This window comes from Cnephaeus nilssonii, assembly GCF_951640355.1.
Source record: "Cnephaeus nilssonii genome assembly, chromosome: 9".
Taxonomy (NCBI): domain Eukaryota; kingdom Metazoa; phylum Chordata; class Mammalia; order Chiroptera; family Vespertilionidae; genus Cnephaeus; species Cnephaeus nilssonii.
The window spans coordinates 52499736-52523628 of NC_137080.1; the positions used below are offsets into that span (position 1 = coordinate 52499736).

Genomic DNA, 23893 nt, shown 5'->3' on the forward strand with positions numbered 1-23893 from the left:
AGGGAAAACCCGCCGAGCTTCTCTTTCTTCCCCTCTGACCTCGGAAAGGAGGGGGCGGGGCTTGGGGGCGGAAGGAGCAGTGCATTGTGGGCTCGCCTGGAGCAGGGGAGTCGCTATATAATGAAAGTGGTGCGCAGCCCCTAACGTTATCCGGCTGGGAGCGGCTGGAACCCGGACCTCGGCGGGGGTTCGGCGGCCGCGCACCTCCGTGCGGAGCGGCCCGCGAGGCGGCGGCGGCGGCGGCGGCGCGGCGAGCGTTGGCGGAGCGGGGCGGCTCTGCGCGGCTCCGAGTCATGGCTCACAACAAGATCCCGCCGCGGTGGCTCAACTGTCCCCGGCGCGGCCAGCCGGTGGCAGGTAACCCGCCCGGGGTGTTCGAGTCCCCGCACCGGCGGCTGCTGGGGTGGGCCATCCCCGAGGGGCGCAGCTTTCGGTGTTGGAGCGCCTGTTAGGGGCATTCCGGGAGCGGGGTGTGCTCGGTCGGATGGAGCTCCGTGGCGGAGTGTTGGGGAACTTGGACCGGAGCGGGTGGGTCGGTGGGTGGGGGCACTTGTGCCTCGGGGATTAGGCTAGGGATCGCGGTCGGGCAGGGAGACCGGAGGTTGGTGCGGAGGGACCGAGGACCCACGAGCACAGTGGAAACTTAGTGGGAAGTTTGCGAACCTCTCAGGGTCCTTCGAAGGGGAAGGGACAGTGTCGGTCTGGAGATGGAGAAGGGGAGGCTGAAGAAGAGGAGGGGCAGTTTTCTGCCGTGCGATGGATCCACAGGAGACTGGAGCTTAAACAAATTCTAAATCACTTAATTGTGTTTTTTCCCCCCATTTTTATTGAGTTGGACACACACATCAAACTTTAAAGTGTACAGTTTGATAAGTTTTTATTATACGCACACACACATCTATGAAACAACCCAAGAAACCATCACCGCAATCAGGATAGTCAACATTAGAGCTAGGCTTGCGGACTGAAGGGTCCTGTGTTGGATTGCGGTCAAGGGCACATGCCCGGGTTGCGGGCTGGATCCCCAAAATTGGGTGTGCAGGAGGCAGCCGATCAGTGATTCTCATCATTGATGTTTTTCTCTTTCTCCCTCTCCTTTCCTCTCTGAAATCAATAAAAATAGATCAATAAAAGGTAGTCAACATAACGCATCACCTCTCAAAGTCTTTTTTCTGCCCTTTTTTGTTGTTGTTAATCCTCACCCGAGGATATATTTCCATTGATTTTTAGGGAGAGTGGAAGGGAGGGGGAGAGACAGAGAGAGAGAGAACATTGATGACCGGAATAGAACCGGGACCCTCCCGTCCGACGCTCCATCCACCGAGCCAAGCCGGCTAGGGGTCCTCCTGCCCTTTTTTAATCTCTCCCTCTTCATGCTACCACTGATCTGCTTTCTGTTATTATTGAGTAATTTGCATTTTCTATATATTTTTTAAATAAGTGGAATCATTTGGTATGTACTTTTTATTGGTGGAGTATCTGGCTTCTTTCACTCAGGATTATTATTTTGATATTTTTCCATGTACTTGTGTGTAGCAATAGTTCATCCCCATTTATTGCTGAGTAGTAGTCCATTGTTATGGATACACCACAATTTGTTTATTTCATTCACTTGTTTCTGGTCATTTGGGTTGTTTCCAGTTTTTGGCTATTACAGATTGACTTGCTAGGAACATTCATTTACAATTCTTTGTATGAACATATTATTTCATTTCGTTTGTGTAAATCTCTAGAATAGAAATGGATCATATGGTGGGTGTACATTTAACCTTTTAAAAAAAACTGCCAAACTCTTCCCCAAAATCTGAACATTTTACATTTCCACCATCAATACGTATATGATTGTTTTATTTGCTCCACATCCTCTCCAACACTTGGTGTGATCAGGCTTTTAAATTTTATCCACTTTATTATCTTACTGTGGTTTGACGTTGAGCATCTTTTCATGTGCTGTTTGGCAGTTCATGTATCTTCTTTTGTGAAGTGTCCAAATCTTTTGCTGATTTTAAAATTGGGTTATCTTATTGATGAGTTGTTAAGAGTTCTTTGTATATTGTAAATACAAGTCCTTTATTGGATGTGTGTTTTTTCTAGAAGGGTGTTTTGAAACAAAATATAAAGGATTTTGTAGTGGCGTCTGAGTACATATTTATACTATGTTTAGTTATATAAAATTGTTGGAAGAGGAGATTCTCTAAGTTATTTTTAAGTTAGATTTTCTTTTTTAATATATTTTTCTTGATTTCAGAGAAGAAGGGAGAGGGAGAGATAGAAACATCAATGATGAGAGAGAATCATTGATCGACTGCCTCCTGCACTCCCCACACTGGGGTTTGAGTCTGCAACCTGGGCACGTGCCCTGCTGGGGAATCGAACCATGACCTCCTGGTTCATAGATCGATGCTCAACCACTGAGCCATGCTGGCTAGGCTAATTTAATTTTCTAATTCTAATTTGTCAGCTTTTTTCACATTCCATATAAAATCTTTAGTCAATAAAGCCATAAAAACTATGGATAAAAGTTTATCCATAACTTTAACTGAAAGATACTTTAACCAAGTCTTAGGGTAAGGAAATGTTTTTCTTCAATAAAAATGAAATAATTTTGTTTATGTTCTAATCACTCTTATATGCATTGTTGGTTGTAATGAAAACAAGTGTACTTGATAATCATTGTACTTTCTTCAAATGAATTGATCACAACTCTACATTTTCTTTCTAGGTCTTACTCTCTAGCCATTGTGACTTTTTCCTTTACCATTTCTAACTTAACATTGAATCCTTTTTTAGAGAGAGGAAGGGAGAGGGAGAAAGAGATAGAAACATGGATGAGAAACATCAATATCCATTGGGGTGTTTCTTACACGACCCCTACTGGGGTTCAGCTGCAACTCAGGCATGTGCCCTGACCTGGAATCGAACAGGTGACCTCTTGATGCATGGGTCGATGCTCAACCACTGAGCCACACTGGCCTGGCGAATCTTTTCTTTTTACATTGGTTTTTTCTCTATAAAGTTATGGAGAAACTTCTGAACTTGGATGTTTGGTGTCTTTTCTAGCCTGGAGATTATTTCCTGGATCCTTTCATTAGAGTTATCTGCTACACTTCAAGAAAAACAAAATCATAAAGACGTTCTTGTCAAAGTGAATCTTTTTGGATTAAAAAAATAGCTTAAAATCAGAATTTTAATATAGTCTGCAGGATGGCAATGACAAATATCAGAACATTGACTTACTGTTAGATTAAAAATGGGACAAATGTAGCACTGCTGGGGGTTGATAGCAGCAGGTGAGGTGCTGAGCTCCAGGCAGCTTTATACCTCTCCCAGAAACAGAATTGTGTGCTTTAAAAAAAAAAATCCATCTGTTGGAAATGAAGGGTCAAGAATAAAAAGTTTTTCCTTTATAGCATTGGAATATTTTGGCTAGATTCTTAATTATTGTGGTTTAGCGAGTCTCTAAGCTCACCTATCTGATTGATTGTAGTCCCTGGACAGAACCCCAGGCCTCCAGACAACCAAACTAGATCTTTACTTCCTAATAAATGGTGCTTCAGCTTGTAATGCCTATTAGAAAGTAAAGTGAATGCAGCGTAGAGTTCTTGATGTTTCTCTGAAGTTTCCTTTAAGTTTTGTCTGTGTTCTAGAAGTGTTCATGTTGCATGGTGTATTTTGGAAATGAAGGGTTAGCAGTGTTTTACAGTTAGCAGAGCAAAAAACACTAGCTATATTCTTGCAAGATTTAGTGAAAAAGAAGGAATCATTCCCATTTTCTACTTCCTTTTTTCTTCCTAAGTTTTCTAACTATAAAAGTAACTTATGCTTACTGTATAATTTCTTTGATATTTTACATATGTAGGAAAATGTGTTGTGCCTGCTTAAATTTTCTCATTGTAAACATTAGGATGCATTTTATTAGTACCAGAAGTTCATAATTTTCCTGGATCAGAAAGAAGATGGTGCTAATTATATATAATCTGTTCCACTATGAAGTCTCCTTCTCTAATTAAACCAGACTTCCAGTGAGAGAGCTCCTGTAGATAGGGCCAAACTTTATTTCTGAAGAATTCTGTTTTCTCCTTCTGTATGATAGATTTCAATTGAACACTTTAAAGAAAACAAGCTTCTTATTTCATAAAGGTCATTGAACATAAAATTATTTAAGTAAGAACTTATTAGGCACTAACTGGGAATATAAATATGAGACAGTCTTGTGATAGTGATGGTAACTTTGAAGTTATTTTACATAGCAAATATTTTTTTAAAATATATTTTATTGATTTTTTTTTTTTTTTTTTTTTTTACAGAGAGGAAGGGAGAAGGATAGAGAGTTAGAAACATTGATGAGAGAGAAACACCAATCAGCTGCCTCCTGCGGATGTACCCGCAACCAAGGTACATGCCCTTGACTGGAATCGAACCTGGGACCTCTCAGTCCGCAGGCCAACGCTCTATCCACTGAGCCAAACCGGTTAGGGCCATAGCAAATATTTGAGTGCCTACTTTGTGCTACTCCTTGGGGTTAGGGAGATGATCATGATATAGTCCTTCACCTTAAAGAGCTCATAGTCTCATGGGAATAGCAAACCATTATTTTAAAATACCTTTCTGTTATAATAAATGCAGTAATAACTATTATAGAATATTATGGAATACCAGAGGTAATGAACCTAATTCTTTGTTTGAGGTTGGGTAAGAGGAGATGGGGAGGGAAAAAGGGGGTCAGGGAAGGCTTCCCAGAGGAGCTGATACATGAATTATCTTGAATAAATAGAAGTTTGCTAGATAGATAGTTGGAGGAGAGGGTCTAATGGCATGAATCTTCTAACATACCAGATTATTAACTTATTTATTATGTCTTATTTATTATGTTTATTGTTTATATTTCCCAGTAGGATGTAAACTCTGTCAGGGACTTGTATCTGTTTTTGTTTTTCCCCCCCACTAATATATTCCATGTACCTAGAACAATGCCTGGTACATAATAGGCACTCTGTTAAATAAACTAAGTGAAGTATAATAATCTAGGTGAGATAATTGTAGAGGTGGTGAGAAGGTCAGATTCTGATATATTTTGAAGATGTGATAGGACTTGCTAAGATTAGATATGGGATGTGCTAGAAAGAGAGGGGTCAAGGTCAGGGATAGCTCTAAAGGTTTTGGCCTGAGCTACTAAAAAATGTGTTACCATTTGCTGTGACAGGGAAGACCATGAGAGGACCAGCTTTTGGTGTTTGAATATTGAGATATCATATTTGGATATCAAGACTGAGATGTCTGGCCCTGCTGGTTTTGCTCAGTGATTAGAGTCGGCCTGTGGACTGAAGGGTCTCGGGTTTGATTCCATTTGAGGGCACCTGCCTGGGTTGCAGGCTTGAACCTTGGCCCTGATTGGGGTGTGTTCGGGAGGCAGCCAATCAATGTCTCTCTCACATCGATGTTTCTCTTTCTCTCTCCCCCCTCCTCTCTTCTACTCTCTCTGGAAAAAAAAAAAAGAAAAAGAAAAAGACTGAGATGTCTGTAAGACATCAATTAGAGACTAAGTCAGGTAGGCAGTTTGATAATCAATCACTAGAGTTAAGGGGGAGGTTTGGGCTGGAGATACACCTTTGTGAGGCATCAGTACTTTGGTGGCTTTAAAAGCTATGACACCAGCTAAGATGCCAGGGGAGTGAGTGTAGATAGAAAGAAGTCCAAGGACAGAGCCCTGGACAAAACATAGAGAGGCCAGGGAGATGAGGAGGAGCCAGTTAAAGAGACTGAGGAGAGGCCAGAGAGTTAGGAAAACCAGGAGGATGTAGTGTCCTGGAAGCCAATGAAAAAGTGATTCATGAGCTCCCTCTTAAATTAAAAAGTGGCCAGTCATTTGAGTTGTTGTCTTTTTAAAAAAGATATGTTTTTTTTTAATTGATTTAAGAGAGAGGAAGGTAGAGGGAGAGAGAGACAGAAACATCAATGATGAGAGAGAATCATCAATCGGCTGCCTCCTGCACACCCCCTAATGGGGATTGAGCCCACAACCTGGGCATGTGCCCTGACGGGGAAGCAAACTGTGATCTCCTGATTCATGGGTCCACGCTCAACCACTGAGCCACACCGGCCGGGCTTGTTTGAGAACTGATAATTGACCATTGGATTTAGCAGTGTGGAGGTTATTGGTGATTTTTTTAATCCTTCCCTGAGGATATGTTTCTATTGATTTTTTCTTTTTTGAGAGAGAGATAGAAACATTGACGTGAGAGAGAAATATCGGTCGGTTGCCTCCTGTCCATGTAACTGGGATTGAACCCACAACCTAGGTATGTGCCCTGACCCGGAATCAAACCCACAGCCTTTTGGGGTATGGGATGACACTCCAACCAACTGAGCCACCTGGCCAAGGCTTTGGTGACCTTGAGAAGTTTTATAGAAAATAAAAAATTTTAAAGTTATCTTTTTATGAAATTTAGGTTAAAGCCTCTGGACAGATGTTAATATTTCACTCAGATATTATTTTAGGTAGATATTTATTTTTAATTATTTTATTGTGTTTTAACATATAAAACATTTAAAATGGGTGATTTAAAAATTGCTTATATAAGGTGACTTCTCCTATGCTTATATTGTGATTCAGAAATAAAGGCCAAAAAGGTCAGTCAGTCTTGCTGAAATTATAATCACTGATAGTTGTTTGGAGAGTGATTTTGGTTAGCATGCTTCTCAGGATGATCCTTATCCTTAGATGTAGGATAAGGTCCATAAGATAGAGTTTCAAGTTTATATTAAGAATGTATAATTAGGAATTTTAAAGAACTGATTTAATTTACTCTTTTATTAAATTTCTAGTACCATATCTTTAAAGGTTTTAAGGCAATAATTTTTTAATGTAGTGGTTTAGAACTTAAGAGTATTCATATAAGTTCTATAACCTGGTAATTTCTCTTTTTCTATTATATTCCTTTGTCAGTTTCTAGAATTTATGTTGTCCTTAAAAGTTCCAAGGCAGTATCTTTTAAAAGTATAGTTTACATTGCGAATGCTTCATGAACACTTCATTTAAAACATTTTAAGAAAGTGACTTTGAGAATTGCTAATTAGAGCATTTTAACCTGGACCTTTTTTTTTTTTTTTTAATGAAAATTGTTACTCATCTTCATGTTGTTTAGGAAGATTCTTACCTCTGAAGACAATGTTAGGACCAAGATATGATAGTCAAGTTGCTGAAGAAAATCGGTTCTATCCCAGTATGCTCTCAAATTATCTAAAGAGTTTGAAGGTAAGAAACAAAACATTTTTTATACTGATTTAATATACTTTATCTTCCTCTTGTTCTTCAGGTGGCTTAAAAAAAAACCACTTTTTATTTGAAACTGCAAAAATTGTACAGAGTTCTATGAACCCTTCTCCCATTTATTCCCATTGGTGACATCCTATGTAATTGTAGTACAATATCAAAAGCAGGAAGTCAACATTGGTACAGAACTATTATCTGTACAAGGTTGGGAGTGGGAAGGGGGTCTGGAACAGTTCTGCACCACCACCATGAATCAGTACGTTGGATCAAACTGCAAAGAGCAATACACACATATTCACAAATGAATGCATATAAAAACTGGTAAAAACTAAATAGGATCTGCAACCTGCTCAATGATTCTGTACCAATGTCAATTTCCTGCTTTTGATATTATACTACAATTATATAAGATGTCAATCCCCAAAAGTCTCATATTATTTTCCCTATTTTGATCATTTTGAGAATTTTATATAAATGGAATAAAACAGTATGTGATCTTTTGGGGTTGACTTTTTTCGCTAAACATAATTCCCTTGTGTTCTATCCAAGTTGTTGCATGTATCAATAAAAAGTTTATTCCTTTTTATTGCTGAATACTATTCAGTTGTATGGATGTATCAGAATTTATTAAACCATTCTCCTGTTGAATAGTTAAATAATCTTTTAACCAATTTGAGTTGTCTCCAGTTGTGGAGTATTGTGAGTAAAGCTGCCATGAACATTAATGTACAGGTGTTTGTGTGAACATAGTTTTCATTTTTATGGGACAAATACCTAAGATTATTATTGCTGAGTGCATGGTGGATTTTACAAGAATGTGCCAAACTATTTTCCTAAATGAAATTGTAATTTTCTATGTTATTCTGACATAATACTGATTGTATTAGTTTCCTAGGACTGCTGTAACAAGTTAACACAAACTGGGTGGCTTAACCCTTTGCACTCGCTTGCTTTTTTCTCGATTCCTTTATTCTACTCGGGATTTAATTTTTTAAATACCCCAGATTTTACAAAGTGCGGCAGTAGAATAAAAAACGAGTTTCTTTTCATACAAACTTATTTATTTGGATTTTTTTATATTTCAAATTATTGATACATTCAAAGAGTAATTTTAATCTCGACATCCGAGTGCAGAAGGTTAAAACAACAGAACTTTAGATTAAAGACAAACAAAAAATCTTAAAAGCAGCAAGAGAAAAGCAGTTAGTTACCTACCAGGGAGCTCCCATAGGACTGTCAGCTGATTTCTCAGCAGAAACTTTGCAGACCAGAAGGGAGTGGCATAAAATGTTCAAAGTGATGAAAATCAAGAACCTACAATCACGATTACTCTACTCAGCAAAGCTATGGAAGGACAGATAAAGAACTTCCCAGACAAGAAAAAGCTAAAGGAGTTTATTACCACCAAACTAGTATTACAAGAAATGCTAAAAGGGTTTTCTTTAAGAAGAAGAAGAAAAAATAAAAAATATGAATAATGGCAATAAATACATATTTATCAACAATTACTTTAAATGCAAATGAATTAAAGGCTCCAATCAAAAGACATATGGTGACTGAATGGATAACAAAACAAGACCCTTACATATGTCTACAAGAGACTCAATTCAGATCAAAAGACACACAAATTGAAAGTAAAGGGATAAAAAACGTATTTTATGAAAATGGAAACAAAACAAAATAAAAAGATGGGGTAGTAATACTTATACCTGACAAAATAGACTTTGAAACAAAGGCTATAACAAGAGACAAAGAAGGACCCAGCAACTTCAATTCTGGGTGTTTACACAAAGAAACTCAAAATGCTAAATTGAAAAGATATATACATCAATATGCTTATTAAAGCATTATTAGCTATAACTGAGATATGAAAGTAACGTAAGTGTACAACAATAAATTAATGGATAAAGAAGAAGTGGTGCATGTATACAATGGAATGTAATTCAGCCATAAAAAGGTGAAATCTTGCCATCTGCAACATGGATAGGTCTAGAGGGTATTATGCTAAGTGAAATAAGTTAGAGAAAGACAAATGCCAGATGATTTCACTTATATGTGGAATTTGAAAAATAAATAAGCAGAACGGAAACAGTCTCATAGATACGGAGAACATTTTGGGGGTTAGGATCGGTGAAAAAGGTAAAGGGGTTAAGAAGTATAAATTGGTAGATACAGAATAGTCATGGGGATATAAAGTAAGCATAGGGAATATAATCAATGATAATATAACTGTGGTGTCAGAATGTGTAGTAGATTTATTGGGGCAGTCACTTCATAAGATGTAAATGTCTAATCACTGGGTTGTACACCTTAAACTAATACTGTATGTCAACTGCAATTGAAAAATATAAAATTACTTTAAAAGAACAGACTTGTTTGTTGTTTTTTTTTTAAATATATATTTTATTGATTTTTTATAGAGAGGAAGGGAGAGGGATAGAGAGTTAGAAACATCGATGGGAGAGAAACATCGATCAGCTGCCTCCTGCACACCCCCTACTGGGGATGTGCCCACAACCAAGGTACATGCCCTTGACCGGAATCGAACCTGGGACCCTTCAATCCACAGGCCGATACTCTATCCACTGAGCCAAACCGGTCAGGGCTAAAAAAACAGACTTTTATTCTCACACAGTTTTGGATGTTAGAAGTTCCAAATTTAAGTGTTGGCAAGGTTGATTCTTTGTGGAGGCTTGGAAGGAGATTCTTTTCCATGCTTTTCTCCTAGCTTTTAGTGATTGCCAGCAATCATTGGCGTTTCTTGGCTTGCAGCTCCTTCAGTTGTCTTTGCTTCATTGTTGACATTCTTTCTGTATATGTTTATGTCCACATTTTTCACTTATAGGGACACCCTGATTCAGTATGACTTCATCTTGATTATATTTACAAAGACCCTATCCTATATAATAAAAGGGTAATATGCAAATTGACCCTAATGGTGGAATGACTGGAATGACCGGTTGCTATGATGTGCACTGACCACCAGGGGGCAGATGCTCAATGCAGGAGCTGGCCCTTGGTGGTCAGTGCGCTCCACTCAGCCACAAGCCGGGCTGACTGCTGCGAGTGCATCGGCGGTGGCGGGAGCCTCTCCTGCCTCCGCAGCGCTAAGGATGTCCAACTGTGGCTAAGCTGTCAGTTGGACATCTCCTGAGGGCTCCCGGACTACCAGAGGGATGTCTGACTGCCAGCTTAGGCCCGATTCCCCAGAGAATAGGCCTAAGCTGGCAGGTGGATATTCCCCGAGGGGTCCTGGATTACGGGAGGGCACAGGCCGGGTTGAGGGGGTCTCCTCCCAACCCCCCACTGAGTACACGAATTTTTGTGCACCGGGCCTCTAGTTTCCAAATAAAGTCATATTCATAGCCAGTTAAGATTTGAACATATCTTTTTAGAGGACATAATTCAACTCATTAATCTTTATAACTCTCCTATTTTATACTCTTGATAGTCTGTTATTGTATGCTGTATATTAGTATGTTCAGTAAATATTAGTGCCCATTGTGTGCAAGGCTCCTATCATGGGATACAAGAGTCATGATTTATTTGTTTTTATCTATCTATCTATCATCTGTCTCTATTTGTCTAGATATTTATCTATCTATTTTTTAATTTATTTGGTTGATCCTCCCCCAAGGATATTTTTTCCATTGATTTTTTCATTGATTTTCAGAATGTACCCTGACAAGGGCTGGGAAGGAACCTGCAACCCAGGTACCTGCCTTGGACTGGGAATCGAAATTGTGACCCTTTGGTGCGTGGGTTGATGCTCTACCACTGAGCCATACCGGCCAGGGCAAGATTTTGGAAACTTTTTACTCATAATTTTCTTGATGTAGTTTTGAGTCTTCATTTGTTTATATGTTTTATTTTAGCTTATAAACTTAAAATTTTTATTTTCATTATCAATAATTGTACTGAAAGTCATAGTTAGCATGTATAAAGCATTAACTATTTCCTAGGCAGTGAGCTAAGAGCTTGGGCTTAGAAGCCAGCCTGGGTTTGAATTCTGGTTTGCCAATTATAGCTTTGTGGGCAAGTTACATAACATATTCATGTTTTAGTTTCCTCATTTGTAAATAAAATTAGTAAATAAAATAAGGCATGTAGACTAATACTTGGCACAGGACTTTATTTAAACCTCATAACTCTATGAGATAATACTATTAGCTTTACTCATGGATTGGGATTATTTATTATGACAAATACATATGCATATCTTACCTAATAAAAGAGAAACATGCAAATTAGCCATCACTCTGCTATGCCCACAGCCAATCAGAGTGAGTATGCAAATTAACCCAACAAAGATGGAGGTTAATTGGCATATGCAGGCTCGGAGCTGCCGGAAGGGGCATGAGGCCTGCTATGAGGGGAAGGGGGGCGGTGGAGGGAGCTATGGGAACCGTGCTCAGGACAGAAGCAAGGACTTGCTGGCTCCGGGTGGGTGGGAGCTGGGACCTGCCGGCTCCTGGGCGGGCCGGAAGTGGGGACATGCCGGCTACCGGGCAGCTGGGAGTGAAGCCAGGGGAAGGAAGGCCTATTCTTGCACGAATATCATGCAACGGGCCTCTAGTGTAATATATGTATGTGTATATGTTATATACTCAGATACATTCACACACAGACACATTATCCACACAGACATCTTCACACATTTCTACATCTATATATGTGGCACGACAATTAAGTCACACAATACACTGCCTCAGTTTTCTTGGCTAAAGTATTCCTATATATTTAGAAAATTTATTATTTTTTGCTCAGCCCACTTTACATTCACTTCTCATTTTGAACCTGGAGACAGACATCATGGATTTTAATTCTAACTCACTGAGAAACTGTAATATGATGTCTAAATCTTTGTATTTGGCAGTATACTAGTATATATCCTCTGAAGGAAGTAAGATCACTGCAGAAGCTATGTGGGAAGAGAAGAGAAGTAGGCCTAGTGGTGGCAAATTGCAGAAAATACCATAAAAAATACATTTAATTTAAGAAAGAACTTACCTGATTGATAAACTTGTCTACACATAAGCTAAGGAATCTGGAAAAATCAGTAGAGCACATGACATCTTAGTTATATTTTAGAAGCACACAATTTTGTCTATTTCGTCATGTGTGAAATTGAAATGTTTTTGTTATTTCCCCCCTGTAACAATGGAATTGGAATCATTATGTAGCGCAGTTTCCTTAAGGCAAATCCAACAGTAGGTACTAAATAAGTGAAATAATAACAAAAGAGAGAAAAATAACAATTTAGAAAAGAGAGGTTATTTTTCTCCAGAGAATGCAGGCTTCAGAATGAGTTGGAAGATGTATGATTAACTTCTTTTCTTGGCTCAGTTCAGGTGTGCATTTCTTAGTGGGACTATCTTGCCAGGCTGAGTACAACTACACCAGTTAGTGCTCAACAGAGGAAATAATGATTTCTGTTTTAATGCAGAAAGAAAAACTGCCCAAAAGATTAAGTTGTCAAAGACCGTGGTCGGCAAACTGTGGCTGGCGAGCCACATGCGGCTCTTTGGCCCCTTGAGTGTGGCTCTTCCACAAAATACCATGGCCTGGGCGAGTCTGTTTTGAAGAAGTGGCGTTAGAAGAAGTTTAAGTTTAAAAAATTTGGCTCTCAAAAGAAATTTCAATCGTTGTACTGTTGATATTTGGCTCTGTTGACTAATGAGTTTGCCGACCACTGGTCAAAGAGATTCAAAAATATGGCTATGTGTTCTGTTTTTTTCCTGATTATTTAAAGGATTTACAAGGGACTTTCAGCCGTACACAGTTTTTACCTTATATACTCACTTTAGAATTTAACTGCCTCATGTGATGGTTTCTTGGAATGCTGGGCTGATGGTGCCTGGGGCTTGTTTGGGTTGGGGTGTATTTCAGATAAATGCTATCCCTTGCACTAGCCTCTTGTCTAGTAAATCATAGGTGGAGCAGCAGATGCTGAAAACTATATCAGTGCTTGCTTTTTTAGGTAGACTTTTGTGATATTGAAGTGGAGTCTGTTTTGCTTATGTTCATGTTCCATCATTAGTTTGGGGTTTAATTTATTTCATTTATTGCCTGCTAAGTTCTAGGCCCTGAATAAGACTTGGATAAGTGATGCATATGTTGTTAATAGTTCATTGGCAGAGTGAGCATAAAACCTCACCGTGTGGATGGATGAACTGGCATATTGTCATTTAGTCAACTTGTTTTGGAACAAATTCAGTTACTAGTAAACCTGTCCCCCTTTTTTTTCTTAATAAGGTTAAAATGGGCTTGCTGGTGGATTTGACAAATACTTCGAGGTTCTATGACAGAAACGACATAGAGAAAGAAGGAATCAAATATATAAAACTTCAGTGTAAAGGGTAAGTCATGTATTAGATTTCTTTAATATTGAAGCCTTTTGCTGAAATGTGTAATTTCTTTTAAAAACAAGTGTTTTCATATTGCTAGACATGGTGAGTGCCCTACAACTGAGAATACCGAGACATTCATTCGTCTGTGTGAGCGGTTTAATGAAAGAAACCCACCTGAACTTATAGGTATGTTTGACTTGACTTTACCACTGTTGAATAGTTTATTTGTAATTGGGTTTTCATTCTCGTTTTTGCAAGTGAGTTGATGTGAAGGTATGTTATCCTTTTAAAGTAATCACCAATTATAGTAGAAGACTAAATTTTGCAGGCTATAAAATAATTGAATTTTCGTAGTTTTATATTTTTCAAGATAAAGCCCTAATTACCCCTCTTCTGTACTATTGGGAAACTCTAAACACTACGTATTTATTTTTTATAATTGTGCATTTCATACCATATGTATTATACTGAAATTTTTTCCCATTCAGTATTTGAGAGTGAATCATGCTGATATATGTATGTAACTGTTCATTTTTTTCTGTTGTGTAGTATTCCATCATCTGGATATACTACAGCATGTTCATTCTCCTGTTGATGGGCATTTCTTTCAGCAAGTATTTATTGATTGCTACTCTTTGCTAGGTACAGGCTGTTGGAACATATCAATAGGGAAAACAGAAAAAAAGCCCCTGCTCTTCTGGAACTTATATTCTAGGAGTGGGGATGGTGGGTTGGGGGAAGGCAGGCAATAAACAATAAATATAATAAATAAGTAAATGACATTTGGGTTATTTTCATATTATAAAGCCCTATTATAAATAATGCTGCTAGGAGTGGTCTAGAATTTTTAAGGTTTGATTTTGAGCCTTGATTTATTGTTCTTTCTGGTATTTATATTGACATATAGTTTGAATTAAGGATCCAATTTAAATGTTTTCTATGTAACCAATCATTTGCTTTAATACAGCTTATTGAATAATTTTTCTCCTGATAACTAAATGCCATAAATTAACTTCTTATTTGTACTATTGGAAAAAATTTTAAATTCATTTGCCTTTTATTTTTTGTAATTTTTAAAATTTTAAGCGGCTAGTATTTTCTTTGTTCAGAGAATTAACAGAAAAACTATTAGGAATAATAAGGAAGTTCAGGGGACATATAAGGTGTCCCCCCAAAATGTATACACAAATTGAATGATTATAAAGACACTGTTTATTAACATAAACAGTTATGTTAATATTAATATTTTGGTCGGTATTTGTGTGCCTTCAATTCGTCAACGGTTGCCGGTTTTGTACCGTTAGAACTTAGATCAGATCCTAAGCAAGCTAAGTTGAAAGTTCACGCTCTAAACCACTTCTCTTGTCTGTAACAGAAGTATAAAACAAGGAATAAAGTTATTGAGAAATGTAGGATGTCTTTATGAAGAAAATACATTTGAACATTAAAAGATTTAAAGAAATGAAGAAATTTAAAAATTTTAATATAATTCCAAGCAAAGACCCAATGAGACTTTGGAAGAATTACTATGAAGTTAATTTGTATTTGTAAAATCCAGTGCCTCCATTAAGTCAATAAATATTTATTGAGCATAGAAAAAGTTTGACAAATCAAACAGGCAAGATTATGAGCAAGAAGATTTTGAAAAACAAAAGTAATGAGGGGATATTCCTTACCAGTTATTAAAGCATATGGTAAAGCAATAGAAACAACATTAATTTCCTGGTGGTAGAGGAGATCTTTTTCAAATCAGAGGGGGAAGGGTAATTATTCAACAAATGGTATTGAGTCAGTTAGTCAACTATATAATAAAATGTATTTTAGATGGATTAAATACCTTTTAGAAGACCTATAAGAATATAGGAGGAAATATAGGTCAGTATTTACTTAATTCTGGCGTGAGGAAGGATATTCCCAGTGTATCACTGAAGGCAGAATCCGTGAACATGCCTCCCTCCCTCCCTCCTTTCCTCCCTCCTTCCCTCTCTCCCTCCCGTCCTTCCGAGTTTGAGTCAAACTGACAACATATGCTGGGGAGCAAGATTTCAAATGCTCCCAATATTTCTTTTTAGAGTGTTCCTGGACCACCTGCATCAGAATTGCCTGAGGAAAAAATTAAAAAAAAAAAAGAAAAACGAATTGCCTGAAGGTCCTTATTAGAAATGTATGTTTTAGAGCCCCATCCTGGACTTATATAATAAAAAATTCTGGGAATGAAGCCTAGATTTATAGTAAGGGTCTTAGATGATTTTTAGGCACACTTAAATTTGAGAGCTGTTGTCAAAAATTAAAATGTGTTGTCTGTGATAATAGTAACAGCTGCTACTAATGAATGCTTATTATTTGCTTGGCAGACATGGTGGGAAACAATGAATGAATGAAGGAAGGAATGTATGAACCTTCATAACAACTCTGTGTAGTATATGGTGGTATCTCCATTTTACAGATAAGGAAACTGATTCTCAGAGAAGTTAAGTAGTTTGCCCTTGGTCACACTTCTGAGTGTTCTGGCTTCAAAGTCCAAATCTCTAAGTAGTTGCTACACTGATTTCCAGATTGATCACATAAAAATGAAAAAAAAAATTCTGTATTATAAAACACAATAGAAACAGCAAAAAGATATTTGACAATTTGGGAAAAACATTTGAAGCATATTGTGGGGACCCTATTCAGAGTATGCCAAATGCTTAAGGCCAATTGAAGTATAGAGAGTACACTAGATGTTCAAGGCCACTCTGAGTGTGGGAATCTTAATCAGGGTGTCCAAGGCCTATACACTGGTGCAAGAGCAAGGCCACAGTAATTTGTATATACACTGCACAAGTGTGCCCTTCTGTAACCCAAAAGACTGACCTCACTACCTGGCAAGAAGCCTCTCGTCTAGGTAGTATAAAGTATGTTACTGACCCTCCAGCAGTGTGTGGCTGCTTGGTGAGGCTAGCTCCTATGTTAGGTGCTGCTGTAATATGGGAAGATGTATTACTGACCAGTGGCTGCTTGGTGAGGCTGTGGGACAGAGGCTGCTGCTGCTGTGTGGGAAAGTTGTGTTGTTAACCAGCCGGTATGTGGCTATTGTATGGGACTTCGCTTTGAAGAACTGTTTTGTCTAGTGGCTCCTTGTTAGCAATGGCTACATGGCCACTAGCTTCTACAATAAAGACTCTCTCATATACCCACAACATCTTATGGCTTCTCTGTCGAAAACCCAGCGTTCAAGAAGGTTTAGTTCCTGGCAGAGGGGCTCAGACCCAACATATATATGACAGATAAAAAAATGAATATTTTTACATATAAAGAAATTTTATAATCCAATAGGCAAGAGAGGTATTCCTCAATAGAAAAATATAGGAAACAATGAAAATACGATTTTTAAAAGATGAAATACAAGTAGTCAAGAAACATGATTTTTTTTCTCACTTGTTAATAAAAGATACAAGTTAAAATATATGTTGTTACTGTTCCCCATCAAATTGGCAAAGTTCTAAAAAATTATAAAGAACTGGATAAAATGGGTGCACTCATATATTGTTAATTAGAGTGTTTATTGGCACACCCTCTCTGGAGGGATGATTTGATGATGTTTCTCAAGATCATTAAAAGTGTTTATATACTCTGATTCATCAAGGCCACATCTAAGACTTTATTTTAAGGAAGTAGTCAGATATGAATACAAAGATTTATGAGAAAGGAATTTCATCACAGCTTTGTAATAAAACTGGAAGCAGCTTACAAATCTGTTAAAAGCAGGTCATTTACGTTGTACAGTATGCATCTGCTATTTAACAGAAGAACAATAATATGGGAATATATGACATAGCATTATGATATGTATGTTTACATAATTACACATTCACATGAATATGTGCTACAAGTACACATACATGCACATATATTTAGGTATATGACTAGAAGATACGCAGCCTAAAATAACACTGAGGCCTTTATTTGAATGACTAGAAACAACTATTTTCTCATTTGAGAGCAGCCATTATAGCAGTCTATGCCGAATATACTTGAAGAATTCAAAGGAGGGCAGTCAAGAAGTCTTAGCACTTGGAATCAGATGTCATGATTTCAGAATTAACACATTTAGAAAAAGAAGTGAATCCTTACTATAAATTGTTTAGTTTTATTCTTGGTAGAACTGATAGGAAACATTTCTATATTGAGTATTTTACAGGTTATAAAAATTATAGAACTCTGCTAAAATATTTATATATTATATATGTTTCATATCATGGGTAGTGGTTCTGTTCATGTGGATTGAAGTGGAAACCTTTACTTTGGGCCTGCCAAGTTTTGGAGCACAGGTTATGTTGGCAATTATTTATGATAGTAATGCTCTGAAGACAAAACAGGAGCTGGTTGCTGGTAACACCTTTTCAAATAAAAGGTAGTAAAGAATCAACTTAAGTGTTCCTAGGATCTGAAAATATTGGCCTACTTTTACAATATTTTAATTGTGTTTTAGTATCAGTGATGGAATTTTCATTAGCCTTGCACACATTCTTACTGCAGCATACTTGTGAACAACAGTGAACATTTGTGACATAGCAAAAATTAAACTCATTTACTTAATTTATTTTCAGTTTTTTCAAGAAAGAACAAATTTAAATATAATAATGTTACATGCAATAAACCTTACTATTTCAAGAAAAATGATCTTAAATATAATGTTACATGCAATAAACTAATATCTCAAGAAAAACTATTTTAAATATGATGTTACATGCAATAAACACCAATTATTTGAGAAAAATGACCTTACATATAATAATAATACATGCAATAAACATTAATATCTCAAGAATAAAAGGATTTTAAGTATAATAATATTACCAAAACTATACTAACATAGTATGATAGCACAAAAGTTGTAGGAAATATTAAAAATCTGCAAATAACAGGATTAGTTTTAGTATATTCTAGTATATTTTTTCCCCCTCGGGCTCTATTTTTGTTCATTAGTTTATGTTGTTCATTATATGCCACAAATGAGCAAGATCATATGATATTTATCTTTCTCCGACTGGCTTATTTCATTGAGCATGATGCTCTCAACTTCCATCCATGGTGTTGCAAATGGCAAGAGTTCCTTCTTTTTTACTGCAGCGTAGTAGTCCATTGTGTAGATGTACCACAGTTTTCTAATCCACTCATCTGCTGATGGGCTCTTAGGCTGTTTCCAAATCTTAGCTATTGTAAATTGTGCTGCTATGAACGTAGGGGTGCTTATATCCTTTCTGATGGGTGTTTCTGATTTCTTGGGTTATCATCCTAGAAGTGGGATTATTGGGACAAATGGGAGTTTCATTTTTAATTTTTTTGAGAAAACTCCATACTTTTGTGAATGGTCCATGTGCACTTGAGAAGAATGTATATTCTGCTGTGTTGGGGTGAAATGTTCTATAGATGTCTATTAAATCCATCTGATCCAGTATGTCCTTTAGAGTCTGTTTCCTTGTTAAGTTTTTGTCTGGAAGATACGTCCAGGGAAATCAGAGGAGTGTTAAAGCCCCCTACTATGACTGTATTGTTGTCAATCTCTTCGTTCAAGTCCTCTAGAAGTATTTTCTTTAATATATATTTAGATGCACCTAATGTTTACCAGGGTTATATCCTCTTGTTGGATCGGTCCCTTTAGTATTATGTAGTAACCTTTGTTGTCTCTTGTGATGGCCTTCATTTTAAAGTCTATTTTGTCGGAGATGAGTATTGCTACTCCAGCTTTTTTTTTTCTTTTCCACTTGCATGGAAAAATTTTTTTCCATCCCTTCACTTTCATCCTGTGTGTGTGTTTTTTTTTTGAGGTGTGGGTCTCTTGTAGGCAGCATATAGTTGGGTCATGTTTTTTTTTAATCTATTCAGCTACCCTACACCTTATGATTGGAACATTTAATTCATTTACATTTAGGGTTATTATTGAGAGGTACTTATATATAGCCATTTTAATTCCGTATGGCTAGGTTTCTCTCTCTGTTTCTTCTCAGCAATCCCTTATAGCAATCTCTTTAGCATTTCTTGTAATGCTGACTTGGTGATGATGAACTCTTTTTAGCCTTATTTTTGTCTCGGAAGCTCTTTATTTGACCGTCTATTTTGAATGATAGCCGTGCTGGATATAGTAATCTTGGTCTCAGATCCTTACTTTCCATTACCTGGAGTACTTCATGCCATTCCCTTCTGGCCTGTAGAGTTTCTGATGAGAAATCAGGTGTCAGCCTTATGAGAACTCCTTTGTAGGTAACAGTTTTCTTTTCTCTTGCTGCCTTTAAGATTTGTTCTTTGTCTTTAATTTTTGGCATTTTAATTATGATGTGTCTGGGTGAGGGTCTGTTTGGGTTCTTCTTGTTTGGGGTTCTCTGTGCCTCTTGATCTTGTGTGACTTTTTCCTTTACCAGGTTAGGGAAGTTTTCTGCCATTATTTCTTGAAACACCTCTATTCCTTTCTCCATTTCTGCCTCTTCTGGCACACCTACTACTATAATATTGTTACATTTCACATTGTCCCACAGCTCCCTTAAACTGTCCTCCTGTTTTTTAATTGGTTTTTCTTTTTGGTTCTCTAATTGAGTGATATTTTCAACTATGTCTTCTAATTCACTGATTCGATCCTCAGCTTCCCTAATCTGCTGTGTATTTCTTCCAATATGTTCTTTATTTGTGTTATGTCATTCTTTATATCTCGGACTATTCTTTTTTTATAGTTACTATATCTTTTTTCATACTGTTGAGCATTTTTAACATCATTACTCTGAACTCTTGTTTCAGATAAATTTCTTATCTCTGCTTCATTTATCTTTTCTTCTGGAGAGTTCTCTAGTTCTTTCATTTGAGGGTTGTTTCTTTGTTTCCTCATTTTGGTTGTCTGTTTGGGTTTGTGACTATGTATTAGGTTTATCCTCTACACCTTTCAATCTCTAGTGCAGGATCGTGTTTAAGGCTGTTTCTGACTAATTGGATCAGGCAAAGACTTAAAGCCTCCTGAGACCGTCTCTGTCTAAAGACTAATAGGATTCTGACTTGAATTGCCCCCAGGCAATCGTCCTCAGGTGTGGTGAGAGTTTTTTCAATAGGATGGGCAGTGGCTTCTGCCTGGAGGCTGTTACTTTTAATTTCTTAAGTGGCCTCAGGGCAGGGTGTTTTCCAGTAGGGTGTGTCGACTGTCTTTCCCCCAGGCAAGGCAGATGTTTATGTGGAAAAGATGTCCTCTATTGTGTGAGGGAATGGCTCAGCCCAGGAAACTTGGGGTGTCTGCCTTCTGAGCTCTATCCCCTGAGTCCCCAGTCCTGGGTTCTGCTCTCAATAGCTCCAGTCCACTTCACCCTCCCTCTGCCAGAGCACAAGGTGGGTGGCTCCACAGGAAATTTTGCCACTCCCTGGCAGACAGCTAGATGTTACGTGGGTACCCTCCTCAGATTTGGTGCTCTCTGCTGGGGAGCCCAGCTTTGGGATTAGAACCCAGAGTTCTCAGTGGCACCCCTCCCCATGCCCCCCCACCTCCCCTCCAGCTGAGATATCTCTCCGGGACTTCAGTTGCCATCTGTGGGCGCCCGGCCACCCCTCCTACCAGTCTCTATGCAGTCTCCACCTTCAGTCCCCGGATATCAGGGTTCTCTCCTGTGAGTTTTCCGTTGATTATTCCGGAAGCCTTTCCGTATTTCAGTTGTGATTCTAGCTTGTTCCTGGGAGCATAATCGTGCAGCATCCTCCTACTTTGCCTCCATTTTTCTAAACTCATTTATTTTCAAAGCTATTCTTTTAAAAAAGTAATTTTTAAATTAGCTGGTGTAATTGTTAATTCATTCAGTTAGCCTATTTGTGGGATAATGCTGTAGGCTTAGTGGATATGTAAAGTTCTTAAAATACACAGAAGCCTGAAACATTTTTGGATCTGTAGAACTACAGCTTTATAATCCCTTATCTGAAACCCTTGGGGCCAGATTTTTCAAATTTGTACCATGTTACCTCCCCTAGGGACAGTACCTCCTAATTTATTTATTATGGAAGTTCGCAGATATGTCAAAAGTAAGGAGAATAGTAAAATGGAATCCCATGTATCTATCATGCAGCTTCAGTAATTACTTTGCTGAATTTTTCATCTTTCTTTTCCTTGCCTAACAAATTTTTTGAGTATTTTAAAGCAAACCAGAGGTATACCATTTCACTAAAAATGTTTCAGTGTGCATTTCTAACTGATAAGGATTTTTTGTTTTTATGTAATCACCATGAAGTTATCCCAAAGAGAATAATAAAAAATTCCTTAATGTCATCTAAAGCCCAGTCCATTTGTAGGTTTCCTCAATTATGTAAAAAATGTTTTTTTTTCAAGTTAGATTTTCAAACCAAGCTCCAACAGTATCTATATATTGCACTTTGTAGTTATGTCTCTTGCCTCTTTGATTTTCTTTTTATAATGCCATCAATTTGTTGGAGAATCAGGTTGTTTGTCCTGTAAAATCTTCCTATATAATAAAAGGGTAATATGCAAATAGACCGAACGGTAGAACAACCGAACAACCAATCAAAGCATAATATGCTAATGATATGCTAAGGCTGCTCAACCACTCGCTATGACGTGCACTGACCACCAGGGGGCAGACCGTCACTGGTCAAATAGTCGCTATGATGTGCACTGACCACCAGGGGGCAGATGCTCTGACTGTTAGGTTAGCTTGCTGCTGGGGTCCGGCCAATTGGGGCTGAGTGAGATGGGCTGGACACACCCTGGAGCCCTCCCGTGGTCCTTCCCCGGCTCGATCTTGCTCCAGTGGGGTCCCTCAGCCTGGCCTGCAACCCTCTCGCAATCCGGGACCCCTTGGGGGATGTCGGAGAGCCAGTTTTAGCCCTATCCCATAGGCCACTCCCCTTGGGAGGGCGCCAGACACAGGGCTCATGGCGATCAAGACTGATTGGGCATGAGCCCGCAGCAGGCACAGTGGGGCCAGGATGAGAGGAGCAGCAGGTAGGAGCTCAGGTGGTGTTGGACTGCAGGTTTCAGCCCGATCCCTGCAGGCCACCCAGAGGGATCCCATCTGTGCACGAATTCGTGCACTGGGCCTCTAGTATATAATAAAGGCCTAATATGCTAAGTGTCCAGTCATCTGGTTGTCTGTTCAACCAATCAAAGAGTAATATGCTAATGATGATATGCTAAGGCTGCTCAACTGCTTTCTATGACGTGCACTGATCACCAGAGGGTAGGTAGACAGTCGACTGGTAGACCAGTCATTATGATGTGCACTGACCACCAGGAGGCCGACGCTCTGACCGGTAGGTTATCTTGCTGCTGGGGTCCGGTCGATCGGTACTGAGTGAGAGGGGCCGGACACGCCCTGGAATCCTCCCATGGTCCCTTCCTGGCTGGCCAACCTCCTGTGTCTCTCCCCAGCCCCGATTGTGCACCGGTGGGGTCCCTCAGCCTGGCCTGTGCCCTCTCGCAATCCAGGACCCCTTGGGGGATGTCGGAGAGACGGTTTTGGTCCGATGCCACAGGCTAGGCCAAGGGACCCCACTGGGCCTCTAGTGCACTGGGCCTCTAGTATTCCATAATCTGGATTTACCTATTGCTTCCTCATGGTGTCAGTTAACTTGCTTATTTATCTCCTCTTTGTCATATAAATTGGTAGTTAAATATATAGACTTATATAATTGTATTTAGTTTTAGGGTTCTAGACAAGAATACTTCATAGAATATATTGTATTACTTTCTTACAAGCTACATCTGGAAACACATGATGTTTGGTTGTCTCACTTTTAGTGGTACTAAGATGAATAAGTGGGTTCAGGTGGCAGCACCTGAACTTGATTCCTCTTGTTGTAAAGTTCTTCATCTTTCTTTTTCCTGATGATTTTAGTATCCATTGCTGATTGTTGCCTTAATCCAATATTTCACTAGGGGTTGCAAAATGATTTTTCTCATTCTCTCATTCATGTATTAACTGGAATTCTTTAGTAAGGAACTGTTCCTTGGTTATCCTGAAATGCAGTTTGTACAGGAAAGGCAAGTTAAATATTTAATTCTTTCCTTTTATTTCTTAATTTTCAGAATAGTGAGTTGGCATCTCAGCAATGTCCAGCAGTGCTGATTAAATTTTTTTTTTTTAGAATCTGTATGAACTGTATTTTTTATATAGTTGATGTATTTAAATTAGTTGCTGTCAATATTTATTCTTATGTCTGTACCAGAGGCTCTGGTGCACATATTTGTGCACATTGAAAGGAAATTAATTAGAAGAAATATTTTAATGTCGCTATTCGCCCTTTCTCT

The 23893-nt window shown here is 38.3% G+C and overlaps 1 protein-coding gene across 4 annotated transcripts in view; it reads left to right on the forward strand.

Moving 5' to 3' along the window:
* The first annotated feature begins 102 nt into the window (after positions 1-102).
* Positions 103-23893, forward strand: part of RNGTT (RNA guanylyltransferase and 5'-phosphatase) — a 199905-nt gene continuing 176114 nt past the window's right edge. For all 4 annotated transcript variants that reach the window (XM_079780364.1, XM_079780361.1, XM_079780363.1 and 1 more), the window contains exons 1-4: positions 103-357; positions 7146-7255; positions 13529-13632; positions 13721-13809. In XM_079780364.1, the coding sequence (XP_079636490.1) occupies positions 294-357; positions 7146-7255; positions 13529-13632; positions 13721-13809 (367 nt within the window). In that variant the 5' untranslated portion in view covers positions 103-293. The remainder of the gene's footprint in view (positions 358-7145; positions 7256-13528; positions 13633-13720; positions 13810-23893) is intronic.